Source organism: Haliotis rubra, unplaced genomic scaffold, assembly GCF_003918875.1.
Source record: "Haliotis rubra isolate DU_JTF1 unplaced genomic scaffold, ASM391887v1 Scf162, whole genome shotgun sequence".
NCBI classification, from domain to species: domain Eukaryota; kingdom Metazoa; phylum Mollusca; class Gastropoda; order Lepetellida; family Haliotidae; genus Haliotis; species Haliotis rubra.
Window position 1 is genome coordinate 1,237,300 of NW_025765581.1, and position 15,767 is coordinate 1,253,066.

Below are 15,767 nucleotides of genomic sequence, written 5' to 3' on the forward strand. Positions count from 1 at the left end.
AATTCAGCAAGAAAAGGCCAAGTTCTCACAGCATGAGTTAAAAAAGTCAATGATCATTCCTTGTAGGAACTCTTGTCCATATTCCTGAGACTCATCTTTCTTGCGTTGTGCTGTAGCCTTTTATTGTCCCTTCATAAACTGAGATTCTCAGAGATTTCCTTCAAAACCTGGTCCCCGACCGCGTCATACCAAAAGACGTGAAAATATGGTACTTGTTGGTCCCTGCCTGGCGTTCGGCATTAATGGGTACAATAAGGACTGGTCGGCTCGGAGTCAGTATAATGTGTCTGAGTGGGGTATTCATGCTTCACTGCGGCATGGTATCTCAGTGAGCTAGCACTATAAAACCAGCTTAAGTCTGGGCTAGTACAAGCAGCCGCACATACACATACACACGCATGCACGTCGTCATATGAGCGAAATATTCTCAAGTACGACGTAAAACCCAATTTCACCTCACCTCAAAACCTGGTACAAGGGTTGAAATAATGAAATGCTACAGTTAAAGTAGCTTCTGATGGATGTCAGACAACAGGTCCTGTTTATACATATATTATTTACAGGAAATAAAATAACACATTGTCAAACAGAAAATCTACAGTCCAATATTTACATCCAGTCTACAACAACCTGTTGGCACTATGTTGCTTATCTCCCCTGCATATCTCAGTTATCTCCCCTTAAACCAACCTCCAAGGGAACATCTGTCATAAAGGCAGTAATGTTTAAACATGGATAACAGAACAAATACAGAAGTAGGATTAAACAAATTGCAAGAATACAGATTCTCATGGAATTATTTTCCTACTTGGGGGTTGGTAATACACTGGGGAGGGGTTCGCTGAGATTAAAGAGGGGTCATAAAGAAATGACAATAAAAGATGCCAAATGTTAACACATTTATAGGGCAGGGAAACTGTTACACAAAATGATCGATCAACAACATATGTTAGTCCTAAGAACGATCAAAGTGGTTTCCTTCCCCCAGCAATAAATGCCCTGTCACTAACAGTCTTGATGCTATTACTGCTGTCTTGTATTTATGCTACATCAGAGATACACCAGATCTTCCAATCTATACTGGACAAAAATAGTTAGGGATATATGTAAATTTTGAAATTATGAATAATGATGTATTTATTAATTGACACACTGATAAAATATCAATCATATAAATACAAATATCCCTAACTTATTTTGTCCAGTATATTATCACAAAATTCTATGGAATCTATTCTTAGACAACAACTGCTGGGCTTATACTTATTACTCCTAAAATTGACGCCAGGTTGACAAAAAAGTTCTCATTTGGTCACATGTTTCCAATATCAACCTGAACAGAACTAAAAATTCATAAAAAAAACTCTTGCAATTTTAAAGGGGTACTCCTATTTGAACATCTTCCTATGGAGCACACGTGGTGGACACCAAGTGTCCAGTCTCTACCTTGTTGATCATGCAACTACTATGTCCAACCCTAATCACTGGGAAGGGTCCAGTTTCGTAATGAATTTGACCATGATGCTTATAAATCGTGTGGCATTGAATACCAAACTTATACCCACTGAAACCTTGACATCCAGAAGTGATGCGATAGCAGACGACAATGTCAGCCATTTCTAATTAAGGCATACAATGACATTTTGAAGTGAGAAAATAGTTTTGGTCGAAATGGTACAGAAATAGTAAGCTCCTCATTCAAAAATAGCTAAGATATACAGAAATAGAAAGCTCCTCATTATAAAATAGTTAAAATATAACTGATGCAAAGGGAGACAACTATGTTATGTGATTAATGTCTGTTCAACAGTCACGTGTGGCACTAACATTTACTTCTAATGCCAGGTTTCACAACCTACTGCTATAAGTACATATAAAATGCCTACACTACCCCCTGATCCTCATATGAAAATAATCCTTGTTTTACATTCTGCATTGCCTAGTTTCTCCTTCACAAGGTCTTCAAAGTTCTCAAGCACACGCTGTGACTTCCGTACCATCCCTCGGGGGGGCTGAGGCGGACTCCGCCCTCCTGCTCCAGACCCTGGTAGAGTCAGGCTTGTTACCTTCTGTTTCAGCTTTGCAAACGGGCTCGTATCACCGCCAGTAGCAGACTTCTTGTCCTCAAGGAGACTTAGGGATGAGTCACTTAAAGAAACCTTCATGTTAGAGTGGAAGAGCTGCTTCGGCCTGCCTAGGACAGTTTTCAGTTCATCTTGGTCAAGATCCTCCTCCAAAAGAGGAGGTATTTTGGTAAAGTAATCCTCATGGAGTCCTTCAGCCATGTCGTTGTGATCTGTAGGCACCTGTGACGTCTGAGGTAGTCCATTGGTGTGTGTGTCTGTAGGAAGAGATAACAGGTCCTCCTGTTCCTGGCAAGGGTCTGTGTCTGTAGTACCTGCAGCGTCTTCTTGAGGGTCTGTGGTGTGCTGGAGGTCCATATGAAACACTCCAGGCTCTACAGCACTCACCTTCCCTGCATCAGACTCTAGGGGCTGAGATGCTTCAAATATTGCCTTGTCTGTATTTTGCTGAGAAGAACCTGATGTTTCTATGTTAGACATAGGCCTTGTACTGGAAGCCTGCCTATGTTGCTTGTCACCTGAGCTGGAAGATGTAATCAAGATAGTGCTGGGGCTGGTGGCAAGGATCCCACAGCTATCCAAAACAACATCATTCTCAGCCTCCAAGGAACCTGACCTAACTCCTGTATCCGTCACTCTGGGTATCGGCTGTGATTCTGTGTTGCCATCAATAATCGTCACCTCACCATCAGCATGATCCTTATCCATGAAGTCCAACATTTTGGAGAACTTTATGGCAACCTTTCCAGCAGGACCATTTTTTGACCATCTTTACTGGATTCAGACTTTTTAAAGTCATCTTAGGTAGGGAAATCTTTATTGGATTAGAGTTTTTAGATGAGGACGGTTTCGAGAAAGGTCCTCTGAGAGCAGCAGGAATGAAGTTCATGTTCTTGATCCTCTGTCCTGGAGAGATCTTCTCTTGGGTTGTATGAGTGTCAGAGTTCATGGGTGTCCAAACTTCTTCCTCATCCTCCCTGGCAGGCTGAGCGTCATCTGTGCGGGGGCTGGTGGTCATGACATCAGACGAGATGTCCCGCGGGAGGCGGATTCCAGCCAGGGAGTTCTCCTGCTGCTGCTTGTGGATGTCCTGAACCTCAGGGTGAGGACGGGTCTTCTTCCTGTAGGACGGCAGAACAGAATGCAATGTAGTAAGTTACACTGATGATGGGTTTCCACATTGTACCATGTGGGCAATAATGGCATGCACCACCGCTCCTGATTTCAACAGAATAGATGCTGAAAGATTATAATTGATATCACAACAAAAAAACAGACAATGATTTAAAATTTATGTGTTGAATTAGTTTTAAATAGCCTGGGCCAAATATTACATCCAAAATTTATTCCTGTGTACATCTGCATAAGCCAGTGCAGTCAAAAACAACTTTAGATTTCTTGTCCTCATCTGGTTAGAGTGTACTAGGAGAGAAAGCAGGGCTCACCTTTCCAGCTTTGGCTTGTCAGATACCTCCAGCTCCAGAGACAGGATCTCCTGCGCCGCCATGAAAGCCTGACACACTGCCTTCAGAGACTCTGAAAGTAGTCGCCACAACATGCTCTCATCTAGATACACCAAAGACTGGATACAGCAGGGTAACTATAGATGCAGACACTGTAAGAAGTTACCACACTGGGTCATTTAGGTCAAGGCAACAAAAGGGTAACAATACAGTGGTCATCTTCAGCAACTCTGCAAGTTGTAATTACAATGTTCTCTAATCTAGACATACAAAAACATTATATCTGGTAGTGGCATGGTAAAAACTGATGACAAGATTACAACTGCACTTTCTTCTCCTGCCAGAGAAAGAAGGCAACTATGGTAGAAGTTTAAAGGCTGTAAAATTGAAACTTCCATGAGAACTGTGCAGTAAACATGCAAACATATCCAAATAACTGCAATAGAAGTAAAATTATTGTAACAATTGATGCAATCAACTGCTTGCAAAACTCAATCCAACAGTTCTCAAATATTAGCTAAATATTTTTTTAAGTAATTTTGTTCTCATCCCAGCCAAGAATTGTTGATAGCACCCTCAAACTTCAACCTCCACCTGCCCCAAATACTGGTACTCCATTTCCTGAACCACCCTCAAGCTTCTGACATTTGATTCTTTTGCTATTTTCACTAAATTCACAGTACCCTTGCTCCACCTGTTACCTTACATCCCCTCCTGTCCCATTAATCCACATTCTGTTCTCTACCTCCATTTTCTTCTCCCATAGTGCACCTCCAGTATCCCAGCTCCACCTCCTGACCTTCAATCCACTTCCTGACCATTGCCCCATCCCCTGACCATCGCTCCACCTCCTCACCATTACCCTAGCCACACCAGCTGAGCACGCTCCACTTCCTGACCCCACCACCCCTACCCTAGCCACACCAGCTGAGCACGCTCCACTTCCTGACCCCACCACCCCTACCCTAGCCACACCAGCTGAGCACGCTCCACTTCCTGACCCCACCACCCCTACCCTAGCCACACCAGCTGAGCACGCTCCACTTCCTGACCCCACCACCCCTACCCTAGCCACACCAGCTGAGCACAGCTGAGCACGACCCCACCACCCTACTACCCTAGCCCACCAGCTGAGCACCTACCCTAGCCACACCAGCTGAGCTGAGCACTTCCACTTCCTGACCCCACCACTCCCTACTCCACCAGCCACACTTCCACCCTGAGCACGCCCACTTCCTTCCACCCCTACCCTAGCCACACCAGCTGAGCACGCTCCACTTCCTGACCCCACCACCCCTACCCTAGCCACACCAGCTGAGCGCCCACTTCCCACCACCCCTACCCCCAGCACGCTTCCACTTTCTGACCCCCACCACCCCTAGCCACACCAGCTGAGCACGCTTCCACTTCCTGACCCCACCACCCCTACTCCTAGCCACACCAGCTGAGCACGCCCACTTCCTGACCCCACCACCACCCTACCCTAGCCACACCAGCTGAGCACGCCTCCACTTCCTGACCCCACCACACCCCTACCCTAGCCACACCAGCTGAGCACGCCCACTTCCTGACCCCACCACCCCTACCCTAGCTACACACCAGCTGAGCACTCCACTTCCTGACCCCACCACTCCCTACCCTAGCTAGCCACACCAGCTGAGCACGCTTCCACTTCCTGACCCCACCACTCCCTACTCCTAGCCACACCAGCTGAGCACGCCTCCACTTCCTGACCCCACCACTCCCTACCCTAGCCACACCAGCTGAGCACGCCCACTTCCTGACCCCACCACCCTCCTACCCTAGCCACACCAGCTGAGCACGCTTCCACTTCCTGACCCCACCACTCCCTACCCTAGCCACACCAGCTGAGCACGCTCCACTTCCTGACCCCACCACCCCTACTCCTAGCCACACCAGCTGAGCACGCTTCCACTTCCTCCACCCCACCACACCCCTACCCTAGCCACACCAGCTGAGCACGCTTCCACTTCCTGACCCCACCACCCCTACCCTAGCCACACCAGCTGAGCACGCTCCACTTCCTGACCCCACCACCCCTACCCTAGCCACACCAGCTGAGCACGCTCCACTTCCTGACCCCACCACCCCTACCCTAGCCACACCAGCTGAGCACGCTCCACTTCCTGACCCCACCACCCCTACACCTAGCCACACCAGCTGAGCACGCTCCACTTCCTGACCCCACCACCCCTACCCTAGCCACACCAGCTGAGCACGCCCCACTTCCTGCCCCCACCATCCCTACCCTAGCACCTCCTGCTGAGCACTTCCACTTCCTGACCCCACCACCCCTACCTTAAGCCACACCAGCTGAGCACGCTCCACTTCCTGACCCCACCACCCCTACCCTAGCCATACCTCATGACATCTTTCCACCTCTTAACCAGTGCTTCACCATAGATTCACCTCCAGACCCCTAGTTCATCCTCCAGATCATTGCTTCACCTCCTGATTATCACTCCACTTCCCTCCCCTCTGCTCCACCTCCTTACCCTAGCTCCACTCCACCTCTCCAGACCATCAGCTCAACTGCCTCCAGACCCAGCTCTGGCTCCAGATTCACATCACTCAACCTTCTGGATTCTTAGCTCCACCTCCAGACCCCTAACTCCACCCCTCCAGACCCCAGACTCCAGACCACAGCTCTGCCTCCAGATCATAACTCCACCTTCTGATTCTTGCTCCACCTCCAGACCCCTAACTCCAACTCCAGACCACAGCTCTGCCTCCAGATCATAACTCCGCCTTCTGACTCTTGCTCCCACCTCCTGATCCCTACTGCCACCTCCAGACCATAGCTCTGCCTCCAGATCATAACTCCGCCTTCTGATTCTTGCCCCACCTCCTGATCCCTACGGCCACCTCCTGTACCTGAGTTCCACCTCCTGACCTCAGCTCAACCTTCTCCCTCTTGTCCCAACTCCACCTTATAGTCCAACGTACCTCTAATATTATGTTCCTTCTAGATCTCCAGACTTCAGACTCTACCTTGTGTCTTCTAGCACTACCTTCCACCCTCAAATTCCAACCCCAAACCACTGACTCCACTCCAGACCTACCTCTAGCCTCTTCCTTGTCCTTCACAGGAACCACCACGTTGTTGAACAGACGGGTGCTCGGGGCTCGGAAGGTGTGGAAGAAGCCCTCCTCAGCGAAGTGCCGATAGTGGATGCGCATGCACACAAAGCGAGATTTGAACACGGATGGCTCTTGGCCTAAAAACAGGAACCACAGAGTGCAGAGAAGAGAGAGATGAGGTGAAATGCAATAGCACAGATGCTAAGTCATATATCTGCAAGGTTAAACAAAACTGTGACCAAGAAACAGAAAGTGATCCATTTAAAAAAGCAATCACTGAGTAACAGATGCTCTTAATGTGTGAACAGACAATGCCTTTAAGAATGTGGACATGTCTGGACATGTGCAACAAAAGTAATCCTAAACACATGTATACAACTTGTTTAGTCATATTGTGGTGAGCACATTCTTATGATCTAACCCTTAGCTATGATTTTGTTTGTTATATTTATTTGACAATGCACTTCCATTCCAATATTCCAACAGTATGATGCTGATCTGTAAAGAATCAAGTCTGGACCAGACAATCCAGTGATCGACACCATGAGCATAGATCTACACAATGGGGATATGATGAAATGCACCACACAAATCTGCGAGCCTGACCACCTGATCCTCTTAGTCACCTTATATGACAGGCATGGGTTGTTCAAGACCATTCCAACCCCATTCCTTCCAGGTTAAACACTTCGATAGTTGTGATAACAAAGACTGGCCACATCATGCAAGAAGCATGAAATCAAATCATAAACATATGTAAGGTTAAGAATAACAAATGTGCAAAATATGGGCATTTACATATGTATGAGGTGAGGTGAAATTTGGTTTAACGTTGTGCTTGAGCATATTTCGCTCATATGACGACGTGCATGCACTTGTATGTGTACGTGCGGCTGCTTGTACTAGTCCAGACTTAAGCTGGTTTTATAGTGCTAGCCCACTGAGATACCATGCCGCAGTGAAGCAGGAATACCCCACTCAGAAACATTATACTGACTCCGAGCCGACCAGTCCTTGTTGTACCCATTAATGCCGAGCGCCAGACAGGGACTAACAAGTACCATATTTTAACGTCTTTTGGTATGACGCGGTTGGGGATCGAACCCGTGACCTTCTGCTCTCGGGCAGACGCTCTAACCACTACACCATGGAGGCAGTCACAAAATACAAAAAAATTAAATATAACATATTGCAAAAAAAAAGAATTTTACTTTGTCATAAGCCTTTTTATAAATGGGACAAATTATATATATATTACAGTTACAAGATGATTAGCCTGATGGAACAATTGGCATATAAATGAAAACTACATCCCTTAATCCTGAATTGGATTCTTTTCCAAAGCTCCACAACATTACTGATACATCTAGGCACCTTGTAAGCATCCACGCCTAGCCAGACATACTTGGAGCTGATAGCTTAAAAAACTCCTTAATAGACAAAGATCAATCAACTGTGTCACACAAACCTATTTCTATCTTCTCCAGATCTTCCAGGAAGATCCTCTGGTACTGTGTGACCTGTTCTTCCTCGTCATCATACCTGTAACACAACCATCACACCTGAACAAAAAAATCATACTGCAACAAAGCCATCATACTTGTAATACAACCATCATACCTGTAACTCAACCATCATACCTGTAACACAACCATCATACCTGTAACTCAACCATCATACCTGTAACACAACCATCATACCTGTAACACAATCATCATACCTGTAACACAGCCATCATACCTGTAACACAACCATCATACCTGTAACTCAACTATCATACCTGTAACACAACCATCATACCTGTAACTCAACCATCATACCTGTAACACAATCATCATACCTGTAACTCAACCATCATACCTGAAACACAACCATCATACCTGTAACACAATCATCATACCTGTAACTCAACCATCATACCTGTAACACAACCATCATACCTGTAACTCAACCATCATACCTGTAACACAACCATCATACCTGTAACACAACCATCATACCTGTAACTCAACCATCATACCTGTAACTCAACCATAATACCTGTAACACAACCATCATACCTGTAACACAATCATCATACTTGTAATACAACTTGTAATACAACCATCATACCTGTAACACAACCATCATACCTGTAACACAACCATCATACCTGTAACTCAACCATCATACCTGTAACTCAACCATCATACCTGTAACACAACCTTTAACACAATCATCATTCCTGTAACACAACCATCAAGACAGCAAGTATAACTCACCAGCCGATGTAGACAGCAAATATAACTCACCAGCCGATGTAGACAGCCCTCTGTGTGAGCAGCAGGATGATGTCCATCTCTTGTTTATCGGGGTCTCCTTCCCTGCAACACGGACAGGCATCAATAGACAACGCACACATACATGGGGGCATGGGGCATTAAAGTTGCAGAACTTAAAAAACGTTAAACAGGATCAGTTTACACCAGGTAGGTTTACACATACGAGGTCAGTTTCACAACTTACTAAGGATCAGTAACTACAACTTACCGAGGTTGAGTCCACAACTTACTGAAGATCAGTAAGAACAGCTTACTGAAGATCAGTTTCACAACTTACCAAGGATCAGTAAGCACAACTTGCTGAGGATGAGTTCACAACTTATTGAGGATGAGTTCACAACTTACTAAGGATCAGTAAGTACAACTTACTGAGGATGAGTTCACAACTTACTAAGGATCAGTGAGCACGACTTACTGAGGATGAGTTCACAACTTACTGAGGATGAGTTCACAACTTACTGAGGATGAGTTCACAACTTACTAAGGATCAGTGAGCACGACTTACTGAGGATGAGTTCACAACTTACTAAGGATCAGTGAGCACGACTTACTGAGGATGAGTTCACAACTTACTGAAGATCATTCACAACTTACTGAGGATGAGTTCACAACTTACTAAGGATCTGTAAGCACGACTTACTGAGGATAAGTTCACACCTTATTAAGGGTCAGTAAGCAACTCGTATGTAAGCACAGCTTACACAGGATCAGTTTATCAACTTACTGAGGATCAGCGTTGATGAGACTCCAGCCACCCAGACACTGCTCTGGCTCGATGATGAGCATCTTCTTGGTGTCCTCGATCAGCATCTTGACGTTCTCCTCCTTCTCCAGGAGGTCCTGAGTGTCCTCCTCCTCATCCCCCTCACTCTTGGGGTTGAGATTCAGGACCTCCTCCGACACAGGCTGCCCCAAGGTCAGGTCAATGGCTGCCTGACGATGAGCATCCTTGAACCTCAAGTAGTACCTGACATGAGAGATAAGACTATTACATCAGTCAGGTGTTACGGGTACTTCAAGCACTCAAGGCAGTTGTGTCAATACTGTAATATACTAGTAACAAGTAATATGGGTACGCCATAAATTATTCCAAACTTTATTACCACTGATTGTTGAGTCTAGTGTAGCCTAGCTGTGGTATCGCATCTTTTCCTGGTTCTTATAAATTTTGATAACGACTTTTGCTACACAGAGCTGTGTCTTTTCTATAGCTTATCTTGTCTAATAAATTCACACACTTTGCTCAAATCCCTGCTTTAAACACTATTTACCCTTGTTTTCACATTCATATCTCAACACAAAACATATTTGTCATTTCTTCAATATCCAGGATATATTTTTGCCAGAGTGATGCTCCCGATCCTGACTGTCTCCACCTACCTGTTAGCTGAATTCATGCCATCCTTCATCAATCCTGTAAACTTTCTCTCACCAGTTCGGGTGAAGTCACCCTAGATAGAAATATACACACATAAATACATTTCATGTGGTGATCAAATACAGCTTCAAGGTTCTGGAGCTTACCTGAATATGAATGCAATAATGGCTGCTATGTTTGAAATCTAACTGGAATTCTATAAGAATATTTAAACACCAAGGTGGAATCATTCATACAAAGTCTTAACTTCTTCCATATTTGAAATCTGTCAGAAATGCTTGTCATAATCTTTTATTTGTTCGTTGGTTAATGCCGCACTCAGTAATATTCCAGCTGTATGGTGGCGGTCTGTAAATAATCAAGTCTGGACCATTTAATCCAGTGATCGACATCATGAGCATAGATCTACACAACTAGAATACAATGATAGGTCAGCGTGTTTGACCACCCAATCCCGTTCGTGGCCTCTTATGACAAGCATTGGTTACTGATGATGGATTATAACCCAGGATTTTCACAAAGTGCTTGTCATGATCAGTAGGCTCCACCTTCCTTCATGTTTCAGAAATGCAAAACTGTAACACTGGCTGATTACAGCCTGAGCCATCTGATCAACTTATACACTAAGCTTGTTCTCCAATATGGCTGCCCTCACCTTGAGTGCAGCTGTACCGGCGTACTGCCGACTGATTACATCCCCATTGTTTGCCCACAGCTGCTGGTAGGTTAGGCGGCAACTTGTTGGCAGAATCTCCTCCGGAGGAAGAAGACCAAGTTTTCGAAACTGGAAATATAAAGAATAATTTGTTTGTCTTCCTCTGCCTTAATAAACAAGACAATTGATCGATTTATAAGAGCAGCATTTAATAACTGACACCATTTTGTTAACTCTCTTTTATTTTAATATCGAGTCTAACGCTATTGTCTCAAACTTACGTGTGTTGAAATGATGGTTGTCTCGCTCACAGTCTGGTCCAGACTTCTTACTCTGTGTATCACTATTTTAACTTAGATGTGTCAAATGCCTATGCTCCTCATTCTATCGTCCAAAGAGCTATAAACTCTAAGCTTAAGCACTCAGTTCAAATTACCATAGGGGTATCAAATCTCCAGACAGACCACCACAGATTTTATTACCCAGTTATATATTTGTTTCTATCCTAAATACTAACAAAAAACTTCACCAGTTCCAAACAATTATAACGTACATGTAACAGTGCTGAAACAAATGTTTAGAGCTTTCTTTTCTTTGGTTTACCACAATATTTTAGAAATGTGTTTGGAGATTTCTGTGTACCTGTGTCTCCATGACGATTCTTGCAATGGCTGTCTGCACAACGTTTGTCCTGTCCAGACAGTCGACACAGTTGATACGGAAGACCCCACGCTGCTCACAGATAGGGCCTTTGTTGTCCACCCTGGAAACAGTGGAGAGAGTGAGTGAGTGAGTGATCCAGACCAGCTCACAAGCTGATGGTGAGAAAGTGTATTGTTATCGGTAAATTGAGTGACTGGATGATTTTCAACCAACCAACCAACCAACCAACCAACCAACCAACCAACCAACCAACCAATCAATCAATCAATCAATAAATCAATCAATTCTTTATCCAAGTAAGAGTGAGTTTAGTTTACGCCGATTTAGCAATATTCCAGCAATATCACGGCAGGGGAAACCAGAAATGGCTTCACGCATTGTACCCATGTGGGGAATTGAACCCAGGTCTTTAGCATGATGAGCAAACAATTTAACCACTAGGCTACCCCACTGCCCCTTATTCAAGTATGAAGGCCACTAGGCTCATATACAATTATTATGCAACAAATATAACAGAGGGCTGAATATAAATGTGTGCATGTATATATACATATATCCAACTATAAGTCCAATAAGCTAAACCACGAACAGCTGAATTGATAAAACGTCAGGATGCGACCACATTCACCATACGCTATAGCACTGGGTATCTGGGGTTCAATTATTAGAAATGGTGTACAAACTAAGAGATGTATTTTCTTGACACACAATCGCGAGTTGGTGACTGATATATTCAAAATGACATCTATAGTAGTTTCCTGAAGTTCTGTTGGCAGTATGGCGCACTGAGTCAAAAGGATCAAATAAGGGCCATTAATTCTCAATTCTTGATTTAGTTTTCATTGACATTTTCTTGTCTCTCATCCATGTTCCAACTTGAGGAGAACAAGGACAAAGTTTCCAGGTTTCATATTTCACTGAACCCAGTTTTTCAACCAATCAGAATTGAGCCAGATCCACCTGCCCCACCTACCAGCAGTATCTCTGGTCCTTGATGATGTCACGGATCCCATCAGTCAAGATGGACACATTCTCAAACTTCATCCCACGACTGAAACAGAAAAAATGGCAAGTGATACTGCAGCAGACATCCATACTATGTATCTCCAAATCTTGTATCTTTAGCAAATACAAAACAACCCTGCATTCATTCCCAAGATTCTCGCGATTTCAAATTACCTACCGGTCAAAGTCTGGGTTAGAATATTGATCTTCAGTGATCAATGCTTGTCGTAAGAGGCGACTAACAGGATCAGGTAGTCAGGCTCGCTGACTTGGTTGACATATGTCATCGGTTCCAAGTTGAGCAGATCGATGCTCCTGCTGTTGATCACTGGATTGTCTGGTCCAGACTTGATTATTTACAGACCACCGCCATATAGCTGGAATATTGCTGAGTGTGGCGTAAAACAAACTCACTCACTCACTCAAATTACCTGTCCTTGAGTTTCATTAGCATTTTACCAACCAATCAGGAAATAAGGAACACAAGAAACAACCCTTCAAGGCTCAAAACCAATCCAATATTCACAATAGTAAGTGGAATATTCACAGAGGTGAGGTGCTACACTAACAGGTCCTAGTATTCACCAGTATTCAAGAAGCTGAGTGTAATACCTGTGAGAGTATCAACATTTTCAGAAGCCGGTACTCACTAATATTCAAGGAAGCTGAATGTGATGTTTGTGGGAGCATTGATACTGACAGCCCTAGTGCTCCCCAGTATTCAAGGAAGCTAAGTGTGATATTTGTGCAAGTATCAATACTTAAAGAAACCAGTAGTGACCACTATTCAAGGAAGCCGATTCTGATGTTTGTGCAAGTTTCAATACTTACAGGAGCCAGTACTCACCAGTATTCATGGAAGTCGAAGGTGATGTAGGCGATGTCAGGGGAGTTGTACTCCAGTATGTGACTCAGGTATTTGTCACCGATGACGGTTTCCTTCCCGGCCAGTTCGGCCAGGGAGATGATGACCAGCTTGCTGTATACAGCCAGCTGCTCCTCGAAGTGGGTGAGGAAAGCCCCATGTGTTTCTTCATCTCCTGAAACAACAATCACACCATCAGACACAGGAACAACAATTACACCATCAGACACAGGAACATCTACATCATCCACTGCAATACACATGGCAGTTATGCTTCTCCTTGTTGAACAAAAAAATTATTCTGCTTTGAAAAAAAAGAAAAATAATCACAAGGCTCTGTAGCTCACCTGAACTGTGAAGACATATTGGCAGCCATGTTGAAAAGTTAAGTATGAACATTTCATATTTACTTTCAGTTTCATAGGCCTCACAGTTTCAAATGTGTTGAAGACTTAATTTAAGGTATGTGATGGTCAAAGATTGTAGTGTGATTAAAAATTTGTGAAAAAAGCTATAAACAAAACCCACTATCTGCTACACATAACGTATCATAGTCACAATGGTATATTACAAAAATGTCCATGTGAAGAAATACTGTCTTCCTGAAGATGCAAAAGTGTCTGCACAAACTGTGTAGTGACATTGCTGCTGGAAGGAAGTCCATCCTCGAGTTTTTACACGGTGTGGCAGTGAACAACTGACTTTATAAATATCAGTAGGCCGAGACTATCTCATGTCATCATGTGATGCATTATGTAATGTAGAACTTATTATGTTAACTGTAGTCATTTCGAATGATTTTTATATTTGTTGTGTGTGTGAAAATGTAAAACTAAAAACTAAGAAAGCATTGTATTTCTATACATTTCTTGTTAGAAAATGAAACCGGAAGTTTTTAGCCCAGAGGTCTTTTTTTACCAAGGCAAATTTAGGACTTTTTTACCAGTTCTTTTTTACTAGTTCTTTTTTACTGAACACCTGTGATGGCAGATATACAAGAATGAGGTAGTGTTTATGATGATGTATGCTTGTGCTTACTTGTCTGTTTTGTTGTTTATGATGATGTATGCTTGTGCTACTTGTCTGTTTTGTTGTTTATGATGATGTATCCCGGTGTCAGGGGTTTTCGACGATGTAAGACAAAAACGTAATTTTTATCTGTAATATCATTCAAAGTTTTTATTTTACTAACCTCGAGTGATAAAGGATATATTCATCTATTTCACACAAAAATGTCAAGTGTTTCCTACAAAAATAGCGTTGATGACATCGTATCAGCGAAACAGTGGCCGCTCGTAACATCCGGGTATTTTGTATGGGTTTTCGACGATGAGCCATACTTTCTGCTCCGCACTGCGAGGGAGTGTTGTGACCACGTGGCTTCCTATTTATATATTGCCTGTCACCAGCAGACGACTGATCTTACTGAATTTTCGCTTGTTATTTTTTGTTATAAAGGCAACTGATTTTGCATGTAAAGTGGTATTAACGATCTCGGGTAAATAATATTGATGTTTGTTTGCTTTTTATATAACTTTACTTCCCGATTTCCATTGTCAATAAAACTTCTCCCGACAGCGACTGGGCACCCGCCCTACCAGTGAAACTGTTTGTGCACTCCGATCGCACACGTACTCCCCCGGTATAGCGCGAGCAATGCAATTGTCGAAATCACCAGAACATCGAATTCAGCTCGAGTTGGGATATGCTTGTGCTTTTGTTGTTTATGATGATGTGCTACTTGTCTGTTTTGTTGTTTATGATGATGTATGCTTTGTGCTATGCTTGTGCTACTTGTCTGTTTTGTTGTTTATTGATGTATGCTTGTGCTACTTGTCTGTTTTGTTGTTTATGATGATGTATGCTTGTGCTACTTGTCTGTTTTGTTGTTTATGATGATGTATGCTTGTGCTACTTGTCTGTTTTGTTGTTTATGATGATGTATGCTTGTGCTACTTGTCTGTTTTGTTGTTTATGATGATGTATGCTTGTGCTACTTGTCTGTTTTGTTGTTTATGATGATGTATGCTTGTGCTACTTGTCTGTTTTGTTGTTTATGATGATGTATGCTTGTGCTATTTGTCTGTTTTGTTGTTTATGTATGTATGCTTGTGCTACTTGTCTGTTTTGTTGTTTAATACTTTCTTTAGAAAAATGTTGACACCACTCTGTACGTAATCTAGTTCGGACAATCAAGTTGTTAACACCAAAAGCTATAATCTTCATAATTG

At 43.4% G+C, this 15,767-nt stretch overlaps 2 protein-coding genes across 2 annotated transcripts in view; both read right to left on the reverse strand.

Annotated features, from left to right (window-relative positions):
• Positions 1-885: 885 nt before the first annotated feature.
• On the reverse strand, positions 886-2,782 carry LOC124271674. The gene has a single exon (XM_046706834.1). It carries the CDS (start codon positions 2,562-2,564, stop codon positions 1,902-1,904), a length of 663 nt encoding a protein of 220 aa, XP_046562790.1. The 5' UTR covers positions 2,565-2,782; the 3' UTR covers positions 886-1,901.
• The window catches only part of LOC124271669 (phosphatidylinositide phosphatase SAC2-like), a 411,520-nt gene continuing 396,638 nt past the window's right edge, over positions 886-15,767 (reverse strand). The window contains 11 exon segments of the mRNA XM_046706827.1: positions 886-3,205; positions 3,530-3,620; positions 6,631-6,786; positions 8,118-8,191; positions 8,941-9,012; positions 9,695-9,937; positions 10,351-10,421; positions 11,004-11,132; positions 11,646-11,766; positions 12,640-12,717; positions 13,519-13,711. Of these exon segments, the coding sequence (XP_046562783.1) occupies positions 2,785-3,205; positions 3,530-3,620; positions 6,631-6,786; positions 8,118-8,191; positions 8,941-9,012; positions 9,695-9,937; positions 10,351-10,421; positions 11,004-11,132; positions 11,646-11,766; positions 12,640-12,717; positions 13,519-13,711 (1,649 nt within the window). The 3' untranslated portion in view covers positions 886-2,784.